Source organism: Triticum urartu, chromosome 7 (assembly GCF_003073215.2).
Source record: "Triticum urartu cultivar G1812 chromosome 7, Tu2.1, whole genome shotgun sequence".
In the NCBI taxonomy this organism is placed as follows: domain Eukaryota; kingdom Viridiplantae; phylum Streptophyta; class Magnoliopsida; order Poales; family Poaceae; genus Triticum; species Triticum urartu.
Window position 1 is genome coordinate 239322196 of NC_053028.1, and position 27719 is coordinate 239349914.

The following is a 27719-nucleotide window of genomic DNA, read 5'->3' on the forward strand; positions in this document are numbered from 1 at the left end:
AAAGAAGAAGTGATCTATAGAGAAAAAATATATGGTATGCAATCAATATTTGGTAGAAGTACAAATCCTTTGTGAGTACTTCATCACTCTTATACAATCACAGTATTTTTCATGGCTTTTTTCTGTAAAAAAAACATACATCCGCATGACAGGTCAAACCGGTCCCACACATCACACATTTTCTTCGTTTCCCTTGACGTTTCCTCTTTTCACCCAACCATCTCTCCTCCCTCCTCGCGCACCTTCCCCTTCCCGACCCGACACGACCCGAACCGGGAGATCCTCCAGATCAAGCCGCCTAGCCTAGGGCCACGCTGCCACCCACCCACCACCCATGGCCGAGGTCGCCGATGCGCCCCGCCGCGCGGCGCCTGGGGCCTCCTCCTCCCCTCCCCCTCCCCCCTCCTCCGCCGGCGGCAGCGGCGACCGCAAGCGCGGCCGCTCCTCGCCCGTGCTCCCGCCGCCTCCCCCCGGCCCCCCTCCGCCGGCGGCGCAAAACAAGCGGCACCGGACAGAAGGAGGTGGGTTCGACCGGCGCCGTCTTGGTGGCGGGCAGGACGACAGGAGGTGAGAGCCTTTCGAAAGTTTGGTGCGGGGTTGGGGCAGGGATGGAGGGAGTTCAGCGAGCTTGGTAGCCGGACCAAACAAATCAGAGCTTGCTTGGACCCTTGCTTTGTTGCTGTCACTGAGATCGTTCGTTGCTGATTAGAGATCGCGGTCTTAGATTGGTGTCGCCGTATTGGTTAGAACTATTTAGGTGTAGCGTTCTGGATTTGCAGTGCGCAACAAGCCTGTCCAAGGCATGCTGCTGTATTTCTTCTAACTGTGGTTTTCCAAGTGAGTGAAGACGTCGAGGTTGGTTATGGTCTCGCAATTGCTTCTTAGTTCCTGAATCCCAGTAACACCATAAAAATCCTGAGCTACTCATACACTGACTGAGCTTATTAAGTGGCTTTAGGTGCTGCACTTTGTTTTGACCCCGGAGTTGCTATTTGTTAAAATAACGAACATAAAGGATGCATTTATCTGATTGTTTGGGTGTCTACCAGTGTCTGGTTTTTGTGCTTACAAGTTTGGTTGAGCGCTGCTGCAGATTCTAAAATTTCTGTGCTTCTATTTCCTAGGTTTGGGAATGATCATGGTGGCCAAGGTCGACACAACAATCGTGCACCAGGTATGCATTAGTGGAGGAGGGTCATGCAGTATTCAATAATTATTCATATGGTACGGTCGCTATCATATTTAAAACTAGTAGCTTTAAGTTCCAGATAGATCGAAAGTCTGGCTTGAGTTCATTTGCCTCGTGAGTTACGTCAAGACTTATGAGCGAGCCATACTTAATGTAGTCATCATACTGGACCATGAATCAAAGCAAAGAAAGGGCATATTTTTTTTAACCTTATTAGGATCTACTCCCTCTGTCCGGGTTTATTAGGCTGGAGGGCAACACAGCGACGTCCTTCATTCTAAGGCCACTCGAGGAAATGGCTCGAAATTTGGCCGCTGTTGTCTCGATCATCTCTCTTCATTTCGTTTTCGATGCTATTAATTAGGTAACGGTTAGCATGCACAAAGATTAAAACAGAGGCGTGCATGATATGGAAACTGCCAGCCAACACATGCGTGCACCCTCCCTTCTGATTGTTCATGCAGTTTCCGAGTGCACGAGGCGTGGGCCTGGGGTGGCATTAGCTAGCCCAATAGTTTTGGGGTAAATGAACGTCATTAAATTACTTTCCTTCCAAAGCAATTACTGATATCTGTAAAGCGTGTGGGTGCCTTGGTCCTGCCAATCCGGTCGATGGGCCTAATAAAAAACCAGACGGGGAGGGAGTAGCAGAGTATGAAGAGAAGTCATTTAAAAAATGAATGGCATATGGGCACATAAATTATTTCTTGTCTACTTTAGTATCTTATGGATGTAATTGTTTGTTAATGGCGTGCATTTTGGTTTGCGTCCAACATATTCTATAGATTGGCATGATTCTGGACATGGTGGATGGAATGAAGGATCAGGGAACTCCCGTAGGTATGCATGTTCTCCCTCCATTGAAAAATGTAACGTGCCTGAACATCCCAAGATTCAAGTTCGACCAAACGATTTGGTCAATAAAATGTGGTTCATTGTAACAGAAAACATATCATTGCTTTTGTATTTGAATGTATTTTCTAATGATAGAACTTTTGTGTCACATAATATGCCTTACATTCTGCAATGGAGGGCGTAATTCCGAACAACCTTCATTCATTTTGGTGATGCATGTTGGACGTTATTAAGTCACTAATTATACCTGCTAAGATGAAATCAGTGACTAATTATACCTGCTAAATGAAATGATTATGAGTGCATGCTTTGCATTCTGTTTTGAGTTTTTGTGGGGGTCCATTTACAAACTTGAGAGCATTCAAGCTTGTCGTATTTCCAAGTACTTGCTGTTTTCTTGTGCAAGCATTGTAACTGAAAAGATTATTGTACTATACAGGACCTGAACTAAGTGCTCAATGTTGAGGGATAAAAGAACAACCATTGTTGCAAACCACTTGAAGTAATACACTTATGATTTTCTTCTTAAATCAATGTGAGGATTAAATAATTGAAAATGATGCAATCATCCTGGATCTCCTGGGCAATTATGTACAATATGTAAAAGGATATGGTTACTTTGCTTGATTAGCATATAAATAAATGCTTCCACAGATAAGAGATAGAAAACAAGTGCACACCATCCAATGATTACGAGTCTAAACTGTGACTTGTCTAGTAGTCTCGGTCTGATTGTCGACTAGCTTCTTCGTGTAGACTAGCTTGTTGAGTCGAGCGGTGGAGCGACTAGTCATCAACTAGTCTAGACTAGTCTGGTTGTTTGAGTCCATCGACTCAATTTGGGAGGCATAAGTGAGCAGAGCTCAGCCCGTGGGAGGGAAAAAATTGCAACCCTAGCTTTCTAGGCTTGCTCCACAACGAGCCGCCTCACCTGGGACCAGGCCGCCGCCACTGCCGCTGCTACCCACCACTGCTGCCGCCGCGGCGGCGGCCAGGAGCATTACGATGCTCTCCCTTTGTTGGTTCTGCTCCTCCCTGGATCCACCCCTCTGCTGTTGAGCTCCTCCCTTGATGCTCTCCTATGCTGATATGATCCTCCTCTGGATCAACTCAATTTTTATTGTATAATATATACTCCCTCCGTCCCAAAATAAGTGTCTCAAGCTTAGTACTAGAGTTAGAGGGAGTTGTATATACTCGCGCGTTGCCACACCCGTTCATACTAAACAAAATATATAGAAATATTAAGAAAATTTGGATAATAAATACATTTGATTAAATATTGACCGATTCAAACTACAATCTTTTAATATAAGTGGTGCAGCATAACTGTCAACTGTTAATTAGAATCAATCCACTAATCACAAAAATCCTTCTGTGTTCACATTTTCCCTATAGCACGTTCATCCGAAGAGATGATCGAGAAATACACATAACAAAAAATTGTACAACATTTTATCTTCCGGAGGCTAGCCTTGTCTGATCTTTGCACATAATTCAACTCTCCCAGAGGAGTTCGACAGTGGAATGGCTCCATAGAGTTGGTTATCTTCTCAAATAAAATGGGCATGCTGCAGCAGACCACAAACAGTACTCAAGATCAGGACCCTTGGGCATGTTCCATGCGTCCAGCAGACTTCGTACATAAAGATAGCACTTCAAGAGGCAGTCGTTGTGCCTTTTTTTTTCTCAATCTAGTAAATACTAGCAAATATGCCCGTGCGTTGCAACGGAAAAAAAGAATAAGCATATGTAATATGGTCAGTGAGTTCAACCGTCTTTAATCATTGATGGAACTTCCACAATGTGAGTTGATTCTAATTAAATCCATATGAACCCATTAAAACTTTGCACATTATGGATCAGACCAGAAGCGCATTTTGAACTGGGTCATTTCTTGTCATCCTGGTGAAAAAATTATTATGGGAAATTAATGAATAAAGGCTAACTTTTTTTACTGATAAATAGCACAAACTAATAAAAATATTAACACAAATGTTAGTTATCCATCATCTCTTAACATAGATGCATATTTTCAATCAAAGTATGTTTCAGAACAGAAGCAAGGGTTCCCATCAACTAAAATAAATTTATCATAATAAAATCATTGTTATAAAGGATGCAAGTATGATGAAAATATGCATCTATGTTACTTCCCTTATATCATCAGAAGTCATTACCCCTAAAAAAATCATCAGAAGTTCAGAACAAAACAGTAATGCATGGCCCAACTAAATCAGCCACACATGGGGCAGCCCTTTATTTTAGGTCCATGGGGCATCCGTTACACATGGGGCAGCCTTTTTTTTACGTGCATGGGGCAGCCTTTTTTTTACGTGCATGGGGTAGCCATTGTGCGGAGATTAGTATTTTGCATTTAAAGTGAGCAGCGGTCCGGTCTGCCTTTCAATTTATTTATTTATTGAAAATCCGCTCATCCTATAATATAGAGGCAGTTTCCTTTGTTCAAGCAAAGTTGTTGGTTTGTGGAGTTGGTTAGCCTGCTAGGCTCAATTCCCGGCCACCATGGTTCAGGCCTCATTAGCACAGTTTTTTTTCCTTTTTAAACAAAAACGGAAACACGTCATAAATGGACGATGTACGAAAAACAAAAAACTTGATGACAAAAAATAGTGGAGAAACAATCGTCCCTTTAATATTAGGTAGAGATGTACCAGATCCCTCTTCACCGGCGTAATCCTCAAATGGTCAATAATCCAAGCAGTTATACTTCTTGTAACTTGCAGTTTATTAGCAACATGATATATTAAGTGACAAGCACAAAGAGCTTACACTACAGGCTGGAATGCACCAGAGATTCCCAAATCCTCGCCACATGATCAACTCATCCTCACCTAAACTCTGAAATTGCAGCATGAATTTTCATTAAGTAATAAATAAATATTCCAATTCAGAAAGAGATAAAACAATTTACTGTGGCAATAAAAGGTATTCACTATAGTTTATAAATTTGTTCTGTAACTGCTTGATGGTATATGTTTTTTTGCATGGAAACAAAGTGATTGGGTGAATAATGACAGAAATCATAAATTCTAAATTAATCAAAGTCAGAAAAAATGACGGAACCATTCATATATTTCAAAGATATACAAATGTAAATTACAGTTTTACTTAATTGTATAACCTGTCATCTGGTTCTAGTTTAAATGGAGCTAGTACAGATATGGGAAATGCACACGTAGCTTACCATTCATTCCTTTGCGAAACAGTTAGTTTCCATGATTATGTCCCTTGAATGGCTTTTTTCATTCAGAATTCCAACTAATTCAAGAAACAGGAGAACAAACTTTCGATTCCCTTCCTAGTTTCATTATCCAATCTTGTAAGTAAGAATCTGTAGAATAAAATGAACAATGTAAACAACATACCATCTTTACAGAGAAAATTATATTATTAAGCGTCTCCTGAAACCTGCAAAAAGGCGCATTTGAAGATCCAAGAGGGGACTGAGATAATACAAGAAAAAGCTCAATGGGCAGTGAAGCAATGGAGAAGAACCAACATAAGAAAATAAAATAAGGGAGGGAAGTCAAGTGGACATGTCACTCACCGCTTTGCTGCTCGTTGTTTCATCACCAAGGCACTCCCAGCTCCTAGACGACAGAGTATACATGGAAGAATTCATCTCGTATTTTGTATGACAGCACACAGCAGGGGCCACCAAGGGAACGAAAAACAAGTAGATAAGACAACGAGCAATCATGCTTAACACGAAACTATTTGTCATCACATAAGTGGTTCATTAATCGAAACAATCATGCTTAACACGAACCAGCAGTGGTCCACACACAGACGACTATTGACATACTTGTTCTTTTTGGTAACCTAATCGAATTGAACAAATCAAGTGGTTCCTTAATCCTTACCCTCATGCTTACCACGAAACTAAGCAGGAAACATGGCTGATGAACTGGATATTGGAGATGAGACGGAAGATAGAGAGGAAGATAATTGTGTGCAACATAATGCATGTGAGCAATGGGACGAGGGACGAGGAAGTAACGCCGTGATGGCGAAATTAATCACAATTGTTGCAAGAGGGAGACGGTCGACCCCACCATGATTACGGCAATGACGGCAGTTTCAGGTCGCTCATTATGGCCTTCAAGCAAGCAAGGGGCAGGAGAGGGAACGAAATGGAGGCCCGACGACGCTGACGGCACGTGCCCCTACCGAAGGGATGAAACTAAGCAGCGTGGAAGCGTTGAAGCGGAAGTAGGACTGCCACATTGCACGCCACGGCGGCGGCGGTGAGGAACCCACGACGGATGCAAGAGAGGCAGGGGATGCACAGTACGGGCCAGAAACCATGGGCCTGTATACGGCTATCATGGTTCGTTGGTCCGATTAATAAGCGGATCCCTAGGTCGGCCTGTGGAGTAGCGGCCCGGATCCAGGCGGGCCTCGCAGGTGATGAGGTGAAAAACGGGCAGAGGCTATTCATGGTACGGTGGATAGATCGTGGAACGTCCAATATTGTGATCGAACGGCCGAGAACGTTAAATCGCTGTGGAGGCTTGTAGGTCGCTTAGTTATACTGTTTTTTAATTACTTACTAGGTATTAGTAGTTGATTACTGTAAGTTGAGTACTACAGTACCATGTCGACTAGTCCAGCAGTGGTCTAGACTAGTCACGATTAGTCTACGAGTCTCAACCTCGGCTCGACTCATTGACTCCTCGACTCGTAATTCTTGACACCATCTCCTTTCAAGTATAAGCAGCACTATGTTGTGCTTAATTTGTCCGTATCCATCTTTCTTTGAAGAGTACCAACTGTGAGCAGTTTTGAAATTATAGGAACCAACTTGAACATTATAAAGCAGAGGGGCGAAACGAGCCCATTGGTAAACTACAGGGATGATTACATTTTTCCTTAGATATATTTGGCCGTACTTGTGTTTCCTTTTCCTTGTATTGACATGACCAACATTGATGCTTCACAGGGAAGGTCTGATGTCTTACAAGCAGTTCATGCAGGAGCTTGAAGATGACGTTTCTCCTGTTGAAGCTCAAAGCAGGTCTGCTATGCTGAACCGCTCTTCGTGGTGTCAGACTTATAATTCAACTACAACTAGTCTATCTCCTTTATAGTGATAGAACTTCAATTTTGTTGTGCAGTATACTTTCAGTAGGGTTTATCTGATATAATTCTGTTCATTTTACTAGATATGAGGAGTACAAGTCAGAGTACATCACAACTCAGAAGAAAGCTTACTTTGACCTTCATAAGAATGAAGATTGGTATTACTTTTTTTTTTCCATTGCATCCTTTTGATGTGCCCTCTAGTGACCATTTTTTTTTCCAGACATTTTACTGGCCCATTTCTTCATTCTGTTGTAGGTTGAGAAACAAGTACCATCCTACTAACCTTGAATCTGTTATGGAAAGGTTAGCTAGTTTCTTAATATACTTCCACAATTATGTAGTGAACTATCTCCTTTGTTACTATTTATTGGGAATCCATTTAGGTGATAGTTATTATCTTTCTTTGCACAAGCAGACGGAATGAACTTGCGAGAGCTACTGCAAATGAATTCTTCCAAGATTTGCAGAGCGGAAATTTTGACACGTAAGACCCCCCAACCCCATGCCCTCCTCCCTTTGAAAGTATGTGTTTTACCTTCTGTTTCTCCCATCGTGCAGTGGTCCAGGATTAACGAGTTCGGCAGCGAACAAATCTGGAAATAATGACGTGAATGTAAATGGAAAAAAGGGGAAACTTGGAAAGGACCCTGATGATTTATATTATTCTGCTCCCAAGGCTCATCCAGTCAGTTCTGAGCCTCGGCGAATTAGCATTGACATTGAACAAGCTCAAGCTCTCATCTGTAAACTTGATTCTGAGAAGGGTATTGAGAACAATGTTCTATCTAGTAGTGATGATGACAAAGCAGGCAGCGGATCACATGGTTCAATGGGCCCAATTGTAATAATACGGGGTGCATCTACTGTGAAGGGTCTTGAAGGTGTTGAGTTGCTGGACACTCTTGTCACTTATTTGTGGCGTATCCATGGTGTGGATTATTATGGCATGTCTGAGACAAATGAGCCAAAAGGCCTAAGGCATGTGAAAGCAGACTCAAGGACATATGATGGGCCTAGCTCAAATACAGCTGAATGGGAGGAGAAACTTGATTCATTCTGGCAAGACAGGATTCAAGGTCAGGATCCATTGGAAATATTGAAAGCAAAGGACAAGATTGATGCAGCTGCTAGTGAAGTGTTGGATCCACATGTCAGGAAAATAAGGGATGAGAAGTATGGATGGAAATATGGTTGTGGAGCTAAGGGGTGCACAAAGCTTTTCCATGCTTCTGAGTTCGTCACGAAGCATCTCAAACTCAAGCATACTGATTTTGTGGTGGAGCTGACTTCAAAAGTGAGAGAGGATATTTATTTTGAGAACTACATGAAGTACGTTTTCTGCATCTTGGTTCTTTTTTAGCAAAATAATGTTTCACATTGCAATTAGATTATGGAGTGTTTTATCTTGGATGCAGTGATCCCAAGGCGCCTGGGGGGACACCGATCATGCAACAATCTGCTCCAGTAAGCCTCATTGCCTGGTTTATATTCACTTGCAAATCGGCAGCAAGCCAGCAATTAAGCTCATGTCTTTTTGTTTGTATTGGTCAATTTTACAGAGGGAAAAGGGCAGACAGCGGCCACCAATTGAGAGTCGGCTGAGAGATGAACGTGGCCGTAGATTTGACAGAAATGCTGATTCATCAAACCCTGATGGATCCAGTGAAAACCCTGATGATCCAATGTATGATTCTTATGGTGATCCGTCTGTACATGGTGCCTTTCCTCCAGATATTCCTGCTCCTCCAATGCTGATGCCTGTGCCTGGTGCTGGGTAAGTAGTCTACAATTTCTGTTTATTTTGCATAATGTTGTTCTTATTGTTGTTTCATTTGTTATTGCAGCCCACTTGGGCCGTTTATTCCTGCACCACGGGAAGTTGCAATGCGTATGTTGAGGGAGCAAGGTGGGCCACCACCTTTTGAGCCGAATGCTGGTCCGCGTCCTAGGAAAGCAGGAAGGGGTGGTGGTCCCCCATTGGGTGGTCCATCACCAATCCTTAATGCTCCACTTCCTATAATGCATGATCCACGTATGCAAGATCCACGCATGCAGGATCCCCGTAAAATACGAAGGTAAAGTTTTGAATCTCAATCTCGTTGCGTTTTTGTTCCCTAATGGTTCTCGCCATGGAATATGTAGCAGTTTATTTTCGACGTTCTGAAAAGCTGTCGACAGAGTAAATGCTTGTTGTTAAATAATACTCAATGATCTTGGTGAGAAACAGTAGGAATTTGTACTGCATATTTTTAAAAATATTAGATTTACATATGTACGTGGAAATAAAAAAAAGGATTATGATATATCTTAAACAATAATGGTCACTGCTATTTATCTCTGGATTTCTCTTCCACGTCATTATGTTTCATTGTCTTGATGTGCATGTTCTGATATCTTGTTCTCGGAAGTTCAGTATGGAATTATTCTGATTTTTTTAGCACAGTTGAGCTGATCAACAAAGTTCACACGTTTATCTAACTTCAGATCAGTTCAGAGTTTGTAACTTTGCATACCTTAAGAATTATGACGAAGGTCACCAAGGGTTACATTAAATTAAGCATCTACAGTTTGAAACATTGTAAACCATGTTCCTAGTACTAGTTCCGTCCCTTTTGCCTGCCCATTGCCTCATTATTTCAGTCATTCACCTGCAGCTATCAAGATCTCGACGCTCCTGGAGATGAAGTGACCGTTTTGGACTACCGGAGCCTGTAGGCGTGTGCTGTACGACCTTTTAATCTTTGAAGCCGTGGACGATACCACCACCGCAACGGGACCTTGCTCATCTCCATTAGTTTTGACCGTGGCGGAGGAACACGGCTGCGGTGCTCCGTCCCGTGAGCTATGTTATACTGATTGGTGCTTCTAAAACTGAACCACATGAAATCAAAGCAACTGGCGCACTGAAAGCACGGTTGTGGAGTGTGTATTTCCAACAGAATTTTTTAGCTTTTCAAAAATTTCACCATCTAGAGAGAGAGAGTAGAGGTCTCTGCTGCCGTATCCAGAATTCCAGACCAGATATTCCTCACCGTGTATGCAATCTGTAATTTATATACAGGAAAACTGTTGGTAGATGGAACCCTGATTGGTCAAAACTGCTCACAAGCTGTGTTTCCTGGAACTCCGGACCGTTCCAGTCTGTACGCTTTGGCCTGAATCTGGAAAACCATGTGCAGCTCTCTGGACATGCGCGAGAGAGCTACTGGCTTCTGCAGGGTCGTTGAATCCACGGTAAACTCAGGTAATATATCCGCAGTCGTCGACGTGCAAGATCGACGGCCGCTGCGCTACGGGCTAGTAACACTGGCCGGCTCATCATCAGGGCTTCTGACCAAGAGTGTTTTTTTAGCGTAGGGCCGAGATTTTGGGAGCGTTGTTGGTAACAAAGCGACGTGGACTGCGTCGTATGCAACAGAAAACGTGCGATGTGGACTTGGGCGTACGAACAAACAATACAGTACAGTACGCTTTTTTTTCTGAGGGAAAATACTACTACTACATACAGTACGGCCGTCGCGTCAGTGTCCGACCCTCTGTACTCGCCAGGCCCCGGTCTCTATTGTTGACCGGCAACGAATCTATCGGGGAAAGGGTAACAAATTCCACGTTCCCGCCGGCCAACTCTCCTGTTGGGAAGGTGACAAGCTGCCCGTGACCCACGCTGGCCACTTGACCACAGATCCATCGTATCCCGCGGCATGTTTCGTTTGTGAGCGCCTAGTGGCCAACTAGCAGTGTGGCGACTATGCATGGAGCTTAAGGAATAAGGAAGAAGAACATGCCCCCTTTCAAAAAGAAAGAAAAGGAAGAACATGCCACCTACTCCTACATTGGGAAGTCATTAGGGGCGATGCAAGGGTGTCGTGTCGTCTCTTTGATTTCATATCTGTTTTGAACTCAGAACCATCTTATCAATAACCAAGATACAAAATCATACAAAAATGATTGTGTCTTAATTTGTGCCACTCGGAGATGCAAGAGGCAACAATCATCTCTAACTTTTCCCTTGGACTCAACACACCGCAACCAAGGCATAAAATCATCACATCTTTCTCCCACTCTCACGTGTCAAGCAAGTTGTTGACACGCACGAAGGCTCGTCACATCCTGGCCGTCTATCGGCTCGATCCAACGGCTCCCGGTGACCCCTCCCCTTCTCATTTCAAACCGGCCGGCCCACGCCCCGCCGCGCCCGCGCCAAACCCCGCCTTCCTCCTCCGATCCGAGCCTCCCGCGCCGAGCCGCGGCTCTCACTGACAGCCGGGCTCCCACCACGTTACCCCGCCAGGCCGGTACGAGCTCGGCCGCTCTGAGGTTTCTTCCGGGCCCACGTGGAAGCGAGAGAGAGACCTCGCGGGGCGGCCGCAGCTTCGTGGAAGCTTCCCCCGAACAATCTCCTCGAGAACGAGTCCCCATTCGCGACCGAAATCCGGGCCGCAGAGGGAGAAAAAACAAAACAAATCACCAAGCTCCGCTCCGCACCGCACCACAGTGGCGAAGCCGCAACGTACTTGCGCCGGCCTCGCCCGTGGAACCTTCTAGAGTCTTGACGGCTGGGGCGGCAGGTGAGGCGAGTGACCCCTGAGGTGTTCGATCGATCCATCCCGTGGTGATTTGGTTGTCTGAGTGCTCCTGTGTGTGTGTGTGTGTGTGTGCCTGCAGGGTTTCTGGTCGTCGTCGTCGTCGTCGGTGTCGGTGTCATCTCTCCTGCGAGCGCTGCCGCGGACGCGGCGGCTGGCTGGTGTCTGATTGTCGGGCATGGCGGTCGGGAGCTCGCCGACGCCGCCTGAGATCCGCTCGCCGGAGCGGGACAGGCCGGAGGATGCGGCGGGCGCGGAGGGGGAGGAGGAGGAGGAGGAGGAGGAGGAGTTCGGTGACGCCTTCGATATACCCCATAAGAACGCATCCCACGACAGCTTGCTCCGATGGAGGGTACGGGATCCTTCCTCCACTCACCCTTTCCCGTCAGACCGTGATCTAGGCAGGGCTCTGCTGGTTCGCAGAATGCCCAAAATATCGCCATTCTGGTGTTGATTCCGTCCTGGCTGGAGTCGGGACGTGCTAGGAAGAAGAGGGGGTAGAAGAGGAATAATCAAACACTAATGTTTTTGGTCTAGTGGATACACTGCACTGAGGTTTACTGACATGTCATTGACCCGATGGTTTACATATTACCTTCATTTTTTGTCCGCGTTTCCTCTAAGTCAAGGCATTGGAGTCTGTTTGGCGACACTACCTTTTTTACTGCCGTGCACATGCACAGAGCGGCAGACAACTTCTCATAATAAAACTGAAAACACATGCAAAGTGCTGAAACCAGAGGTCTGTCATTCATTCATTCAAACAATACTGGTCTTTGTGGTATTCACAGGTTTGGGTAGTTCATGTATCCTTCATGTATTGGGGGACATTACAGAAAGAAGCAAACAGTAATACTTTTACTACAGCTATAAAACCACACTTATACTTCAGCTAACCAGGCACTTGTTTTGCATAATAGTTGTGAGTTGGGTTCATTACAGTTTGCTGTGGCTACAGGTGAAGGACCCTTCGGGGTAGACAAATATAAGCCTTACTTATTATTTAGTTCTGATAAATATGGTTATTCTCTCCTTTCAGCAAGCTGCTCTTGTGCTGAATGCTTCACGTCGTTTTAGATACACTCTAGACCTTAAAAAGGAGGAAGAGAAAGAGATAATAAGAAGAACGATCCGATCACATGCACAAGTGATACGGGTAACGTGTCGTTTTGCACCTTATGCACCCTATTTCTCTTTCGGCTGTCTTCTTTTGTTCATTCTAATTTTGAATTCTCCAGGCAGTATTTCTTTTCAAAGAAGCCGGAGAAAATGATCCCAGAGGTACTCATTCATACCATTAACCCAAGTGCTTCTTTTATGCCATGTTTACCAAAAAAAGGCTTTCGCCCTGCTTTATATATAAAGCAAACCACCACAGCCACAAGGTTCAACATGAGTCCACACACACACACATGGTAGCACAACAAAGTACGGGAGGGTTCTGCTGAGGGCACAGCTCAACAAGCCCTGCAATTAAAAAATAAAGGCGGTAGCACCGCAAGTGAAGACTCTAATCCGGCTCAGGTGGTGGAGGAGGGAGCGGCGGCGCCAAGCGAAGAGCCATCGTCCGAAGATCAGCAACGATGATGTTGATGGCGTCCCGGTCCTGGTGGCGGCTAAGCGGCCGCCAAAGCTGCAAATAGCCACACATTGTATCTGTGTTTTGGTAGAATAACTTTGGTTTTCTACATTTCCTTCCTAGACTGCATATGTGCCTCTTAGCCACAATGTACCAAATGGTGGGGTTATATGCAAACATTATGAAACAAAGCAGTTCCCAAATTTCATTGGTAGCCGTAGTCATTCATGTCTCTGATTTGCCTTCTTTAAATTGATCACTACTTCTGAATGTGCAATATTACAGCAAAATTTCCAGCTCATTTATTTTGTGCAATGCAGCTGCTATCTTTTATTTGTCTTACCAGCCTATTCTCCACATTTTCCCTGCTCATTTTGCTTGTCTTATTGTTGCCTTTTCAGTTGTATTTTTTTAAAGGGCTGTCTTTTCAGTTTATACTTGCAATTAATCTATCTATTGTATCCGTGCTTATTTTGCATACAATGTAATTTATATTCTTGTGCTATTTTCAATGTTCCTCATCTGAGCAGAAGCTTATACTGGTATACAACTTCCAACTGCCTCTCGAAGTTTTCCAATTGAAATGGAAAAGCTTAAAACTTTAAACAGAGATCATGATAGTGTTCTTCTTCAGGAAATTAGAGGAGTAAGTTAACACTGAGCTAGAATTTATTTTTTAACCTTGTCACCTGCTGCTATTCATTTGTGTGTAATGACACTATTCTTTTCAGGTTAAGGGGCTGTCAGATTTATTAAAGAGTAATTTGGAAATGGGAATTAATCCAACTGAGGATGAATTGTTACAAAGGAGGGATGTTTTCGGTGCAAATACATATCCACGCAAGAAAAGAAAAAACATACTGGTATAGCTTTTTTTATGTTACTAGATGATTCTCCGCATGTTGTTGCGGGAATATTTTGCAACATATTTCAATGGGATTCATTGTATGAAACATAAATATTTGAAGTAATAATATGAAAAACTGAAACTAAAATACATATAATTTATTATGTTTGGTCACTATATAGTTGTATAATATGTTAACTATATATATATATATAGTATAATAGAATGAAAATTCTCATGTATGTTTGCATGTTGAGATGAGTTTTTTTTTTCATGCATGTCACGATGAAGTGGCATGCTTGCATGTTGGCAGACATGGTAGTGGGGGTGGGCCTATTCTCATGCATGTTGTGCGATGATGTGTCATGCTTGCATGTTGAGAGAAATAGTTAGTGGGGGCTAGCTATTTAGATATAGAAGATTTCTGTAAGTAAATTGCACAAGGTCAATCTTGCAAGTTTCTAGCCACTTGCAATTTCAGTTTCCTTATGGGACATCTGTTCTCTTCATTATCTAGTATCTACATATCTCTTCACCGTTCCTTCTTTAGTGTATGCTTTTTGTGTGTCCGAGCAGGGTTAAGCTTTCCAATTACATAAAACTTGTATTTTGGCATAAGCTCCTTACAAAATTCTAAGGTCACTATTGGAAAATTTAAAGTGCATTTATGCTGCATATTAGAAGAGTTGATTACGAAGTAGTCCTATGAGACTTTCTTTCAGTACAACATCAAATCAATTTCAATGCTTCAACATATTTGGTATCAAATTTTAACCATACTGAGTTTTGGTATTGCAGCGTTTTATATTTGATGCATGCAAAGATTTAACTCTCATCATTCTAATGGTAGCTGCTGCCATATCTCTTACGTTGGGCATGGCCACAGAGGTATTTTCTACCTCTTCACTAGTTGTTTCCTTGGAATTAGCCTTTCATTATGTCATCTTCCTTAGCCATGGTAGTTTTGAACTTGAATAATTGTCATGCTTTAAGGATAACTATAACTGCATTTGTTTTTTTTCTCTTATCTAGGGTGTCGAGGAAGGATGGTATGAGGGGGGAAGTATTTTTTTAGCTGTTTTTCTTGTGATACTTGTCACCGGTAATTGATTGAGTTTGCACATTTCCTATTATATTTGTTTTGTTTTTGGCTTCACCTTTAGCTTGCTGCGATCTAATTGTTTTGTTTTTTGATCTATCTAGCAACCAGTGATTACAGGCAATCACTTCAGTTTCAACATCTGAATGAGGAGAAACAGAACATACAAGTGGAGGTGAGTATGATCATGTGTAACTATATTTTGGTGCACTTCCAAATATGAATTCCCATTCATTGCTTACATTCCTGATTTACTATATCTTTTAATTAGGTTCTTAGAGGTGGTAAAAGATTTCGAACTTCAATATTTGACCTTGTTGTCGGTGATGTGGTTCCACTGAATATTGGTGACCAAGTAAGATGGTATATTATTTGTCAACTCTGTTTATTTTTTCATCCTAGAATAATTTGCTTACATTCATTATTTCACATTTTAGGTTCCTGCTGATGGCATCCTGATATCTGGCCATTCTCTTGCAATAGACGAATCAAGTATGACTGGGGAATCAAAAACTGTGAGTTCCGGTGCAAAACTTCTTTCTTGTGGCGATTCAAACACACTTCTTTTTTTGCGGCGAGACTCAAGCACACCTCTTCGGATTTTCATGACGCCATATTATTTTTTAGGTTCACAAGGATCAAAAGGCTCCGTTCTTGATGTCTGGTTGCAAGGTTGCAGATGGCTATGGTTCTATGTTGGTGAGTACCACTATCTTAAGTGTTAAGCAACATGTTAGGTTAACTTACTGTTTTCGGTGTCACAACACATAGCATTTTTCTCTCCCTTATTTGTGCTTTTCTATATTTTGGTTCTTAATGGTTAGACTTTATATATCATAATATTTATCCACTTTGCCTATCAAATACAAAGGTAACAGGTGTGGGTATCAACACTGAATGGGGCCAGTTGATGGCTAACCTTTCTGAAGATAATGGTGAAGAAACCCCATTGCAGGTTAATCTCTGTTCAGGCTCATCTATATTCTTGCATGAATGAATACTGATGAGACCCTTTCAACCATGGAGTAGGTGCGTTTGAATGGTGTTGCTACTTTTATTGGCATGGTGGGTCTGTCAGTAGCTGGTGTTGTACTTGGCGTGCTTGCGATAAGGTATTTTGCATGATAATGCAGCACAAACAAATATACTCTTTATAACCACTTACTGAACTACAGATATTTTACTGGACATACCAAGAATCCGGATGGGACTGTTCAATTTCGGGCTGGAACTACTGGTCTCAAACAAGGATTTATGGGTGCAATCAGAATTTTGACAATCGCCGTATGTATTTTTTGTACAAGTATACAGCTAATATCTTGAATCATTTTCATCTTTTGGTGACCTGATTTTGTGTAATACTATCTATAGGTAACCATCGTAGTTGTTGCTGTGCCTGAGGGACTTCCACTGGCAGTAACATTGACGTATGGATCTCCTTACTGTGCAAATTACATGAAAATTTCAGTCACATGACTATCTATATTTTGTGGTTTCAGACTTGCGTATTCAATGCGAAAGATGATGCGAGACAAGGCGCTGGTAAAAAAACAATCCTATTTCTGTATAAAACATTCACATGATAGGAAACTTTATCATCCTTATTTCCTTTATTTAGGTGAGGCGGCTCTCATCTTGTGAAACAATGGGATCAGCAACTACTATATGCAGTGATAAGACAGGAACTCTCACCTTGAATAAGGTTTGTAGAATCAATCTGGTGCTTGTGCTATGAAACACCGTTTGAAGATCTGTCATGATGCTATCCCAAGTCCCAATACGCTGCCCTGACAAGAGGCTAATTCTTTTCATTTACTTTAAGTCTTGGAATATACCTGTCAGCACCGCAGAACCAAAATTAACACAAAAACAGCACCAATTTGATGCCAGGATCTTTGGGTGTTGATAATACATTTCTTTATTGTTGTCAGTTACGAGCACATCTTCTGCTAATTCTGTCTTTATTTGTGGCCTTTTAAAGACTGTCATCGTGGTTCGTTTTGTAATCTTTATATTATTGATTATGTAGATGACAGTTGTGGAGGCACACTTTATCGGGACAAGGTTGGATCCTTGTGATGATGTTAGGGCAATCTCAAGCAGTTCAGCGGCACTGCTTATTGAAGGAATTGCACAAAACACTACAGGAACTGTATTTTTGCCAGAGGTAATATCAACTTTATTTCTTCCTTCTTTTAATAATATTAGAGGTACCTGAATTATCTATTATATTAGAGGTACCTGAATTATCTATTATATTATCCATTGTCCAGAAAAGCAATAGCATACAGGTCACCAATCTGTAATGTATAACCCAGCTAGCCTAGATTTAATTGAAAAGATCAGCAATTTTGATTAAGTTATGACTGGTTACAGCCACTTTGTAAAGATTTGTTTTTTTACTTTTTATGTAAAACATGGTGGTCCATAATGCTATTTGAGGAACATTGAAGATGGTAATAGCTCAGTTTTCACCATCCGATCTTTATTTTTAATGTTTTTTCAGGATTTTTTACTTTTATTATAGGAGTTCAACTTAGTGTTCTCTTCTGTACTAATCGCCTGGGAGTGAGTGAACTTTGCACGTGATCCTGCTATATTTGAAATATAAGTGGTCAACAGTGGACTCCAAGCAACTGGCCTCCACTTGCAGCTAGAAACATGCACGTTCTCTAGTTTCTCTGCAGTACTCCTATTCACTTGCTTGTGCATGTCGATAAACTGGGAAAGCATCAGGCTGGAGATTACTAACTACTTTCTGAAACTGGCAACCGGAGATTGAATCACATTCCAAATGAGATCCAGTGGAGTCCAGAATAATGTATCAGCTGTCAACACTTTGTCAGTTCCACCAAATCCATGAAAATTATGCTCACTTGAGGTTCTTAGCAGTGTGGAAATTGGGTGGTAACGAGCTGGTTACCTGTAAAGGCACTGTCTGAGTTTAAGATATGATCTCATAAAATTACCCCAATTTTATTATTTCCTGCCATTAACCAGACAGAAATCAGAACTGGGCAGATGCTTGGAGGCAGTCTAGGGAGAATGCTATGCTAACTGTCATCTACATATATCAGTTGCTTCCACAAAATTTCATCCGTCTTTTTTTCAATGTATAGGATGGGGGAGCAGCTGATGTTACAGGTTCACCAACTGAAAAAGCCATTCTTTCTTGGGGCCTTAAGGTACGACTGATTTTGCTTCATACAGAGTGTCTCCTTTAAGCTTCTTTTGTTGGCTTGGCCTAACACAGTTGCACCTTGCACAGATAGGGATGGATTTCAACAATGTTCGGTCAAAATCTTCAGTTCTTCATGTATTTCCATTTAACTCAGAGAAGAAGCGAGGTGGTGTTGCAGTGCAGGTAGTAAGGCACATATGTATCTAGAACCATTGGTATATCTAAATTCGTGAGTTAGACGAGTGTATCCATGAAGAATTTAACCACTTTTCAGGCTTATTTATATTTGGGTGCTTCATTATTCCGATCCCTTGTAATTTACCACATGTAGTTGGCAATAGATGTTTTGGTTATCAGTGCTTGTGAGTTGTGAGAGTTAACGCTATCAAGTTTAACAGCTTCAGGACTATTGGCTCCTGGTAGGCTGATGTTTGTTTTCCTGCTGGATATCTCCCGGGCTTGGCTTAAAGGACCAGCCAAATTTCTCATTTGAAGTACTCAAGTAGGGTTATCTACCAGTGGCAAACAGTTTCTCAAACTTGTTTAAGTCTAATATTATACCAACCAGAAGGGTTTTGAGAGTCCCCTTCGTAATGACCAGTTACTTTTGATGGCACAGATGACTGTTATTGGCAAGTAGTTCTCGATATGAGCATTGGATGCCATTGAGCATTTGTTCTGATTATAGCATCAGGAGAGTGTTCCTTGGACCTTATGTCTTTTAGTATGCACAGATCTATGATTTGAATTACGCAGTGTGTACGATGTTTTGATAAAAACTCCTGTTTTCTATTGTTTCGTATCCCAGTTTTTGTTCATGTTACCTCAAGGATGTTTGGTTACTGATTGCAGTCAGATACCGAGGTCCACATCCATTGGAAAGGTGCAGCTGAGTTAGTGCTATCATCTTGCAAAAGTTGGCTTTCTCTGGATGGTTCAGTTCAGCCAATGGGTGCACAGAAGGTAACTGCCATGCATAATTTGCCACCTGCTCAATTTCTTATGCACTGTTACAATGTTGAAATGTTTACAGCGTAATGAGTACAAGAAATCAATTGAAGACATGGCAAAGAGTTCACTACGATGTGTTGCTTTTGCATATTGTCTATGTGATATTGAAAAAATTCCGAAGGAAGACATAGCTGATTGGAAGTTACCTGAGGAAGATCTGACTCTGCTTGGTATTGTGGGCATAAAGGTTGGTCCTTATTGTTAGATTCACTTTCAGATTGATTGTGTTCTCTTAATTTTGAGTTTGACACAAATAACTAGGGTTGCTTCCGATACCCAAAGGATAGCCCTGTGTACAGTGTCCTATTCCATGCTCTATAGTGCCTGTGCTGGGAACATAGGGTATTCAGTTAATCAAACATATGTTTCACTGATGCATCAGCTTGCAGCTATATGTCTGCTCAGATAGACAGATAGTATATGGCTGATCTGATTCATCGTCTTATGATTCACAATCTATCGAGAGAAGTGCATATTTCAACCCTGAACTTTTGCCCTAGTCTAATTTACAACCCCGAACTCCAATACCGTCTAAATTACAACCCCCAACTCTCAAAACCGGTCAGGATTCAACCCTTCTCTCTCTGTTGATCAGTTTTGACCCGTTGACTAGTGAACAGTAAATTAAAAATAAAGTTGAAAAAAATAAAATCAAAATCAAAATAATTTCGTTTTTTCCACAAGGTGAACAATAAATTAAAAAAAATCATAAGTGGAACAAAAGTAAAATTTCAAAAAATAATTTTGATTTTTTCACTGGCTAAACAGTAAAAAAAATCATAATATTTTTTACATGGAAGATGTATCAATGCGTGAGGTCCGTGCCAATTTTCATCGCGTTCGGACATCTGAGTAGCTCTCAGCCAAAAAAACAAAATCAGCCTGACCAGTGCATGAACAGTTAAATGTTTCAGACCCCACATTTGTCTTTTTTGCTGAGTGCTACTCTATCATCCAAACAAGCTAAAAAAATTGCAACTTCTTTTAAATTACTGGTCACCAGGTGAAATAATAATAATAGTAATAATTTTTTAATTTACTGTTCAACCAGTCAACGGGTCAAAACCGGTCAACTTGGTCAAAACCGGTCATGAGGTAGAGAAGGGTTGAATCCTGACCGGTTTTGAGAGTTGGGGGTTGTAGTTTAGACGGTATTGAAGTTCGGGGTTGTAAATTAGACTAGGGCAAGAGTTCGGGGTTGAAATATGCACTTCTCTCCAATCTATCCATGCTTTCTGGCTTTTGCTAAAACATGAAATATACCAGTATGCATCATACTTATCTCTAAATGATTCATCGCCTTTTGTATTTATATGAGGCATCATAATTTGCAAGCATAATTTCTTCTGGTTAGTCATACTGCATTACTTGATGACAATATCCATCTATTACTCCTGCTATAAAGAGTTTCTTCACCTGTAGGATCCATGTCGCCCAGGAGTGAGGAATGCTGTACAATTATGCAAAAATGCTGGTGTAAAGGTATATCCTACTTGTGTTCTTATTTTTCTTGTTCTCATTGGAAATGTTTCACCTCTAATCTACATTAGTCATCGACGGAATGAACTGTGAAGCTAAATCCTCCACGGTATTCCTCATGTTCTCAATTAGGTCTAGTCTTTTACTTCTCACAGGATTGGCTCGTCATGTTTGTAGCTGGGCAAGGTTTCTAGCCATTTTCAGTTTCTTTACTTCCTATGCCATGATGCTATTCATATAATTTATTTTGTATCTTGGGACATTCAATTGTTTGTGTCCTATCCATAAAACATGACTCTTTGTAAACTTTGACCTTGTTGGTTAGTTTCTCAATCGTTACAAAACATGTTAGTTTCTTGAAGTTTTTGTTTTCCTTAAAATGGATTTTTTTCATCATTTCCTCATTTTGAATGTCACTGCTTCTTTTGTTGGCTTTAATATTTGTTACATTTGTACATGTAGGTGCGCATGGTCACAGGAGATAATATTGAAACAGCCAAGGCAATAGCGTTGGAGTGCGGAATACTAGATGCAAATGGTGTTATTTCAGAGCCATTTGTAATAGAGGGAAGAGCGTTCCGCGAGATGTCTGAAATTGCAAGAGGAGAGATTGCTGACAAGATAACTGTAACTCTCTCCATTCTTAAGTCCCTTGTGTATATATGTTATACTGTGTTGAAGTAACAACCTTTATCTGTACTAAACACAATGATTCTTATGACTTACTTGAAGTCATTTGAAGTGGTGAATTCTTTTGTATAACTTCTAGTTTTTCTATCCTTCTCAGGAAGTCATTTTCTTTGAAGTTTCTGACATTCTTTTGATTGTTCTACAACTAATTAACTTTGAATTTCAGGTCATGGGAAGATCATCTCCAAATGACAAACTTTTGCTTGTCCAAGCTTTGAAAAGGAAAGGCCATGTTGTGGCTGTCACTGGTGATGGCACAAATGATGCCCCTGCATTGCATGAGGTGTCATGTGTAACTTATGATAAGCTATTAGTGGCCATTTATCTTTGATATTGCAGAAGCTTCTGATTTATTCTTATATCTAATGCTTGATCTGTTGTATAGGCTGATATAGGTCTTGCAATGGGCATGTCAGGGACAGAAGTTGCTAAAGAAAGCTCTGACATTATAATCTTGGATGATGACTTCACATCTGTTGTGAAGGTTAGTGTTTTCTATGTTTTTTTTGGAAGAGATCTTTCTTATGAAGGATAACTGTTCTTAGCAATTGTGGAGTTTTTTTTATGTGATGTCCCTGAAGGGACATCATGATGGACTTTTTCTTCTGTAACAAACTGGCATGGTGCTTTGACGGCAATATACCATCAAAGTAACCTGTGAGTGATATCATGTTTTGTGCTAATTGCTATCAGCTTCATCATTGCCAAAAGAGAGAAAAAATGCTATTGGTTGACAGTGTGTAGAGAGTACAGTTCATGGAGAAGCACATATAAGCCCGTAATGTTCTGATATGCTGCTGAATAGCTATGGCATGTTAAGACTTAAACATAGTGTATATGCAAGATCCTTTGTAGTTTGTGCTTAGGCACAAATTCTGGCTGCTCAACCTTCTTGTGATTTTGTGCACTTACACCTCTTATCTCTCTTTCTTTTTTAGGTTGTTCGCTGGGGACGCTCTGTCTATGCAAATATTCAGAAATTCATCCAGTTCCAGCTTACTGTTAATGTTGCCGCACTTGTGATTAATGTTATTGCAGCTGTGTCATCTGGTGATGTGCCTCTAAATGCTGTTGAGGTCGGGACCTCTCCTTTTTTCTTCCAACTATTTTTCAATCTCTAATATTTTCATTACTGCCATTGCCACTTTTGTTGTGCATGAAAGATGTGCTGAAATCTTAATTGTAAGTACAAACACTTGTATGCCAAGGTTGGCTCTCATGCACTATGTTCCTAATTTGCAGCTTCTCTGGGTAAACCTTATCATGGATACACTGGGAGCTCTTGCTTTAGCAACTGAACCACCAACAGACAACCTTATGAAGAGACAGCCTGTTGGTCGAAGGCATGTAATATCACCCTACCTATCTAGAGTATCGCATTATATGTTTCATGAAATGAGTTGAACTGTTTTCTACATAATTTACAATATTTCTCCCTGTTTTCTACTTCAGGGAGCCACTTGTGACCAATATTATGTGGAGAAACTTGTTTGTCCAGGTTGAATTTGCGTGACTCATTTGTATTCTTAGAGCATACAATTGTTGTTTCATATTCTTCTGTTCTGATTTACATGGAATTTTTGCAGGCCATTTACCAAATAGCAATCCTTCTTATCTTTAATTTCTCTGGAAAAAAGATTCTACGGCTGCAGAATGAAAGTCCAGATAACGCCGAGAAAATGAAGAACACATTTATCTTCAATACATTTGTATTTTGCCAGGTTGGTTGGATATTTTCTGATTCTACAACTGTAACAGGGTGTTACTTAAATTCTACGTTGTTCTTTAGATAGACTAATATTGGTATTTGATTTATCTAATAAATGTTCATGTTAAGGGTAGTATAGTGGCAGTGGTTGCCATCTTAAATAAACTGACCTACCATGTAAACTTAAGTTACTCCTTATAATAGTGTAAACTGCATTCTGTAAATATTAGACTTGCTGTGGAGCTGACACCATGAATAGTGACTGGCTAGCTTGTATCTGACCTAACATGGTAACAAAAGCATTGCTACTTATGCTCCATGGTGTAACTCTGAGTTGTGACTGCGAGAGCGTATGCTATTCTAGGGCTTGTGTCAAGGGTCCGAGGTCTTATGAAATAAAATTCCTCCAGTCGTTCAAAAAGTCTTCATGATGTGAAAAGGGGCATATGTCCTTATTGTCAATTACCGTGTGGTTTTTTCTTAAACCAGCCACTTCAGTTGCTTGGTCTTAAGGTTTCAATACATGTATAATTTAAGTTAGCCCTAGTTAAGTACCACCGGTAGTTGCCTAGTTATGTATGTTTCTCTCCTGAAACCAGAGAAAGCAGGATGCCCAGAACATTGCTCGGGTAAATGCTGAAATATCATTGATTAATTATCAACAAGTGCTAATGTCCTATGAAACATCGTGTAGGCCGCAAATGTATCGTTAGTTTGTCACTCCTGATAGTTGATTGGGAATCAGCCTATAAGCAGTCTGATGCCATTTTGGAACCTTGGCCATACATACTACTAGACACTATTATTAGCTTGGTCCCAGTTTGGGAATCAACAAGTGCGATCTTGTCAAATGCAGTGGCGGTCCCAGTTTGAGGTAAATCACCCGAGTGCATTATGATCTATGTAAACTTATCATTACCAAAAAAAAGAATCAAGAAATTGCCTCACACTGTACTTACTAATATTAGCTTTATGTAGTTCTGAACAAAGATTTCTTAAACTTGATTTGCGTTTTATACCAGATCTTCAATGAGTTCAATGCGCGTAAGCCTGAGGAAAGGAATGTCTTCAAAGGAGTAACAAAGAACCACCTCTTCATGGGAATAGTTTGTGTAACTACCGTGTTTCAGGTAACAGGACATGCATGGTTGTTGCACTGAATGTCCTATCATTCTTGTCCATGAAGTGCTGATAAAGTTGCTGTCTCCTTTGCCAGATACTAATAGTTGAATTCCTGGGAAAGTTCTTTAAAATTGTGAGACTTAACTGGAGTCTATGGTTAGTTTCAGTTGCCATTGGCGTCGTAAGGTACACACTTCAAAATTTATCATTTATGCAAGGTTTGCAATTAGTACACTATCCGACGTTTTAAGGTTATGTAATCAATGTGTCATACAGTTATTTTACGAATTCAGATGCCGTTTGTCCCCCATTTTCTGTGCGACTAGGTTAAGGTTCATATTAACTTGCACTCGAGACATTCCCAGGGTGTTCTAACATCTTTTTTTTGCTTTCATTTATCATGTACTTTCCGACTGTAATCTCATCATGGTCATTTTGTAAAGTTTTGACCTCCCTTTTCTCTGTGATGTTCCAGCTGGCCTTTGGCTTATCTAGGGAAATTCATTCCTGTTCCTGTAAGACCTCTCCAGGCCTATTTCAAGCCTTGTTGGAAATCATCACGCCGAGGTAAGTCTCCGCTCTATAGTTACTGGATAATGTTCTGCATCAACGTTGATCTAACAAGCTTACAATTAACACGTACTGTAACGCAGACGAAGAGGAAGGCAGGCAGGGCTAAAAAGGCTGCAGATCACCTAGTGTAAATAGACATGGGTCAGGCGAAGAACAGGAACCCGTACCGCCTCTCCCAGTGGAACAGAGCTGCGGATTATCTCTACTACAAGGAGATGCATTGAACTAGAAGCTTTCCATGCAGGGACAGGTCAAGTGCAACCGTTGCTGTTAATCATTATGGTTATGGGGCTTCGTCGTGATGCAGGTTAATATAAATGAAAATCCTACCTGGGAAGACAATCAGTAACATTGCCACGGAAGTGACTGTTTTGTGAATGTTCGTTGACTACGGAAAGGTGACATTTTTTATGCAAATAAGTTGTGGTAGCTAGGACACACATCGTAGGCTTAGTACAGTCCTAGGTGCCTTGGGGGTGTCAGACCTTCATTTTGTTCAGGTTGAGTAAACTAGCAAGCAATAAGAAAGAATTAGCCGAAATTTCCTGGTAAATTTCCATTGCAGTTCTATCTCAAATGCTCAAAAGATGAGGCTGTTTCCGACTTATCTTCAACAGCCGGATTCAAAATATGATGCTCCCAAGTTTTGGGCAGCCCTAAAATTTACCCCCAAGTGCTGCAAATTTGTAGCAGCCGGCCTGTTGCCGTAAAACAATTTCCTAGCCGGAGCCAACTGAGAGCATCTCTAGCCGCGTCCCTAACAGGTCCTTCCCAGATGTTTTTCCGCGTTGGCGCCCAAAAATTGGCCCAGTCAAGTCCTTAGAAGCCTGTTTTTTGCCGGTTTGGGTCGAAATTGGCCCCGGCGGACCCAGACCAAACCCGGCGTGCTAGGGGTGCCAGGGCGAGACGTTTTGGCGTGAAAATGGATGGGCCCGCTGAGTTAGCAACACGCCGCTTCGTCGGCCTCATCGCCTCGGTTCCTGTAGGAATTAATGTGAAGGCTGCCACGCTGTCGCGTCGGTCAACCTCCATTGATGCCTCACGGGCGGCGCAGTGAACGCGCCGCGACGCGCGTCCAACCACGCGTCGCTGGGTATGCAGCCCATCGCCGCCCAGCTACGGCTATAAAAAGCGACCTCCCCGCCGGTGGATGTCACAGCTCTCATTTCCCCCCTCTCTGGCGTAGAAAGCAGCACTCTCCCTTCTTCCCGCCGACGAGAAAGTTGGTCGAGAGGTACCCAGGCGACGACGCGGCGGCGAACGTCTTCGGTCGCCGCCACCTCCAAGAGGCAAAGGCGCGGCTGCTGTACGAGGCGGAGTACCCAGCGCCCTTGGACATGCAGGTGCCGGAAACGTGGAAGCTGAGCACCGACGGCGTCCCGGTGCCATCGGTGCCCGAAGGGGCGGCGCGGCGGGCCGAGATCGCCTGCATTCGCTCGTCCCTAACGGTGGAAAAGCGGAATGAGCCGCGCTACGCCGCCGATAGCCACGGCCTCTAGACCATGTACTTCCAGCGCCGCTGCGAGGGGCAGATCGCCTCCACCAACGGCGTCATCCCGCGGGGCCGCCACAACGCCGACGGGCGGCGCGAGTGCTGGGGCGTTTCGGGCTGCACCCTCGAGGCCGTCCTCGACCACATCGAGATCGGCAACGCGCCGCGGCTCGAGTACCCGCCGCGACCGTCCTTCTCTCGCCGCCGTGGTAGCTCCTGGACATCGCGGCGGATGGAGTCGGGGTCGTCCTCGTCGTCGAGCTCCGGCTCGCCGGCCGCGCTCTGCCCCGTCAAACCTGAGCTGGAGGAGATGCCGCTTGGGCGCCGCACCCGCAGCGGCTCCCTCGTCATCAACGAGGGTGCCCGGTCCTCCCCACGCGGATCCTACCGTCTCCGGCCGAAGCCGGAGCCGGGGCTGCTCACGGTGAAGTCTGAGCACGTCGAGATGGCGGCCCCCGACGACGATTCCGCCCTCAAGTGGGCGAAGGAGGACTACGTCCGGGAGCAGGTGCGCCGCCAGCGCTGGGCGTACGCGGAGCTCCAGTTCCGGCGCCGCGGTCGCGAGGAGGGCGGCGTCATCGTCCTCAACAGCGACGAGGAGGGCGAGGCCGGGCCGTCCAGCGCACCACCGCGCCTTGGCGACCCGGGCCAGGGCTGCAGCAGGGACGGGGCCGGCCCAAGCCAGTCACGCGACGACGACGGCGGCGGCGGCGACTACACCCGCTTCTATAGGCTCTTCGGCATGTAGACGACGGCGACGGCGATGGCGGTGGCGGCTAGACGTAGTTTGGCATAGTTTAGGCGTTGTTCAGGCGTAGTTTGCATGTGTTCGTGTTTTTTTACAAATTTCGATAAAGTTTCGGCTTGGTCCCCGGCTATCCCCTTTGACGGCGGCGGAGGAGCAGGAGCTGAAGAGGGCGTCGGCAGGATAGGGGAGAGAGCAGAGGAGTCATCCTCGCAAGGCTTGGCTCGGTCGCCGGCGATGTCCTTGGACGACGGCCTCTTCGAGAAACACGACGGCGACGGCGGCTCCATGGGATTGGAAGCGGGAGGTGGTGCCGCACCACTGGTGCGGTGGAGATGGCGGCGACGGCGCCCTAGCCTAGGGCATGACGTGACTGGGGAAGGACGCGAAGGGGGGGTTGTGGACTGCCACTGGCTCGATGGGCTTTTCTGGGCTATCCACTTGCGCCGTTTAATTT

General features: G+C 43.1%; 2 protein-coding genes across 6 annotated transcripts; both read left to right on the top strand.

Moving 5' to 3' along the window:
• The first annotated feature begins 212 nt into the window (after positions 1–212).
• Positions 213–10251, top strand: LOC125525855 (serrate RNA effector molecule-like). The gene is made up of 12 exons (XM_048690861.1): positions 213–567; positions 1125–1174; positions 1975–2029; positions 7011–7085; positions 7234–7308; positions 7409–7456; positions 7569–7637; positions 7712–8482; positions 8569–8617; positions 8713–8927; positions 8998–9228; positions 9808–10251. The coding sequence occupies exons 1-12, from the start codon at positions 335–337 to the stop codon at positions 9866–9868; spliced, it is 1932 nt and encodes a 643-aa protein (XP_048546818.1). The 5' UTR covers positions 213–334; the 3' UTR covers positions 9869–10251.
• A 1219-nt stretch (positions 10252–11470) lies between these two features.
• LOC125521048 (calcium-transporting ATPase 5, plasma membrane-type-like) lies at positions 11471–25578 on the top strand. 5 transcript variants are annotated; one of them, XM_048686104.1, is made up of 35 exons: positions 11472–11721; positions 11819–12088; positions 12776–12892; positions 12975–13017; positions 13846–13961; positions 14047–14178; positions 14961–15050; positions 15195–15264; positions 15366–15436; positions 15533–15616; positions 15699–15776; positions 15889–15960; positions 16133–16216; positions 16291–16373; positions 16437–16545; positions 16633–16688; positions 16761–16803; positions 16880–16963; positions 17291–17428; positions 18381–18446; positions 18530–18625; positions 19295–19405; positions 19476–19640; positions 20876–20935; positions 21395–21559; positions 21789–21905; positions 22008–22106; positions 22561–22698; positions 22865–22965; positions 23075–23120; positions 23209–23343; positions 24353–24460; positions 24547–24638; positions 24928–25019; positions 25106–25578. In XM_048686104.1, the coding sequence occupies exons 2-35, from the start codon at positions 11915–11917 to the stop codon at positions 25129–25131; spliced, it is 3261 nt and encodes a 1086-aa protein (XP_048542061.1). In that variant the 5' UTR covers positions 11472–11721; positions 11819–11914; the 3' UTR covers positions 25132–25578. The 5 variants fall into 5 exon arrangements, with proteins under 5 accessions (XP_048542063.1, XP_048542065.1, XP_048542061.1 ...); XM_048686105.1 differs by having other exon boundaries at positions 11536–11726; XM_048686107.1 differs by lacking the exons at positions 11472–11721; positions 11819–12088 and having other exon boundaries at positions 12793–12892; positions 12979–13017.
• Positions 25579–27719: the final 2141 nt, after the last annotated feature.

Bases quoted from the DNA above. Each gene is read 5' to 3' on its own strand.
- LOC125525855 (XM_048690861.1), top strand. From the start codon at position 335: ATGGCCGAGGTCGCCGATGCGCCCCGCCGCGCGGCGCCTGGGGCCTCC. The intron at 2,030-7,010 runs GTATGCATGTTC...GATGCTTCACAG, and splicing joins GGATCAGGGAACTCCCGTAG to GGAAGGTCTGATGTCTTACA. The intron at 8,483-8,568 runs GTACGTTTTCTG...TCTTGGATGCAG, and splicing joins TATTTTGAGAACTACATGAA to TGATCCCAAGGCGCCTGGGG.
- LOC125521048 (XM_048686104.1), top strand. From the start codon at position 11,915: ATGGCGGTCGGGAGCTCGCCGACGCCGCCTGAGATCCGCTCGCCGGAG. The intron at 16,217-16,290 runs GTTAATCTCTGT...ACCATGGAGTAG, and splicing joins GTGAAGAAACCCCATTGCAG to GTGCGTTTGAATGGTGTTGC. The intron at 18,626-19,294 runs GTAGTAAGGCAC...TACTGATTGCAG, and splicing joins GAGGTGGTGTTGCAGTGCAG to TCAGATACCGAGGTCCACAT.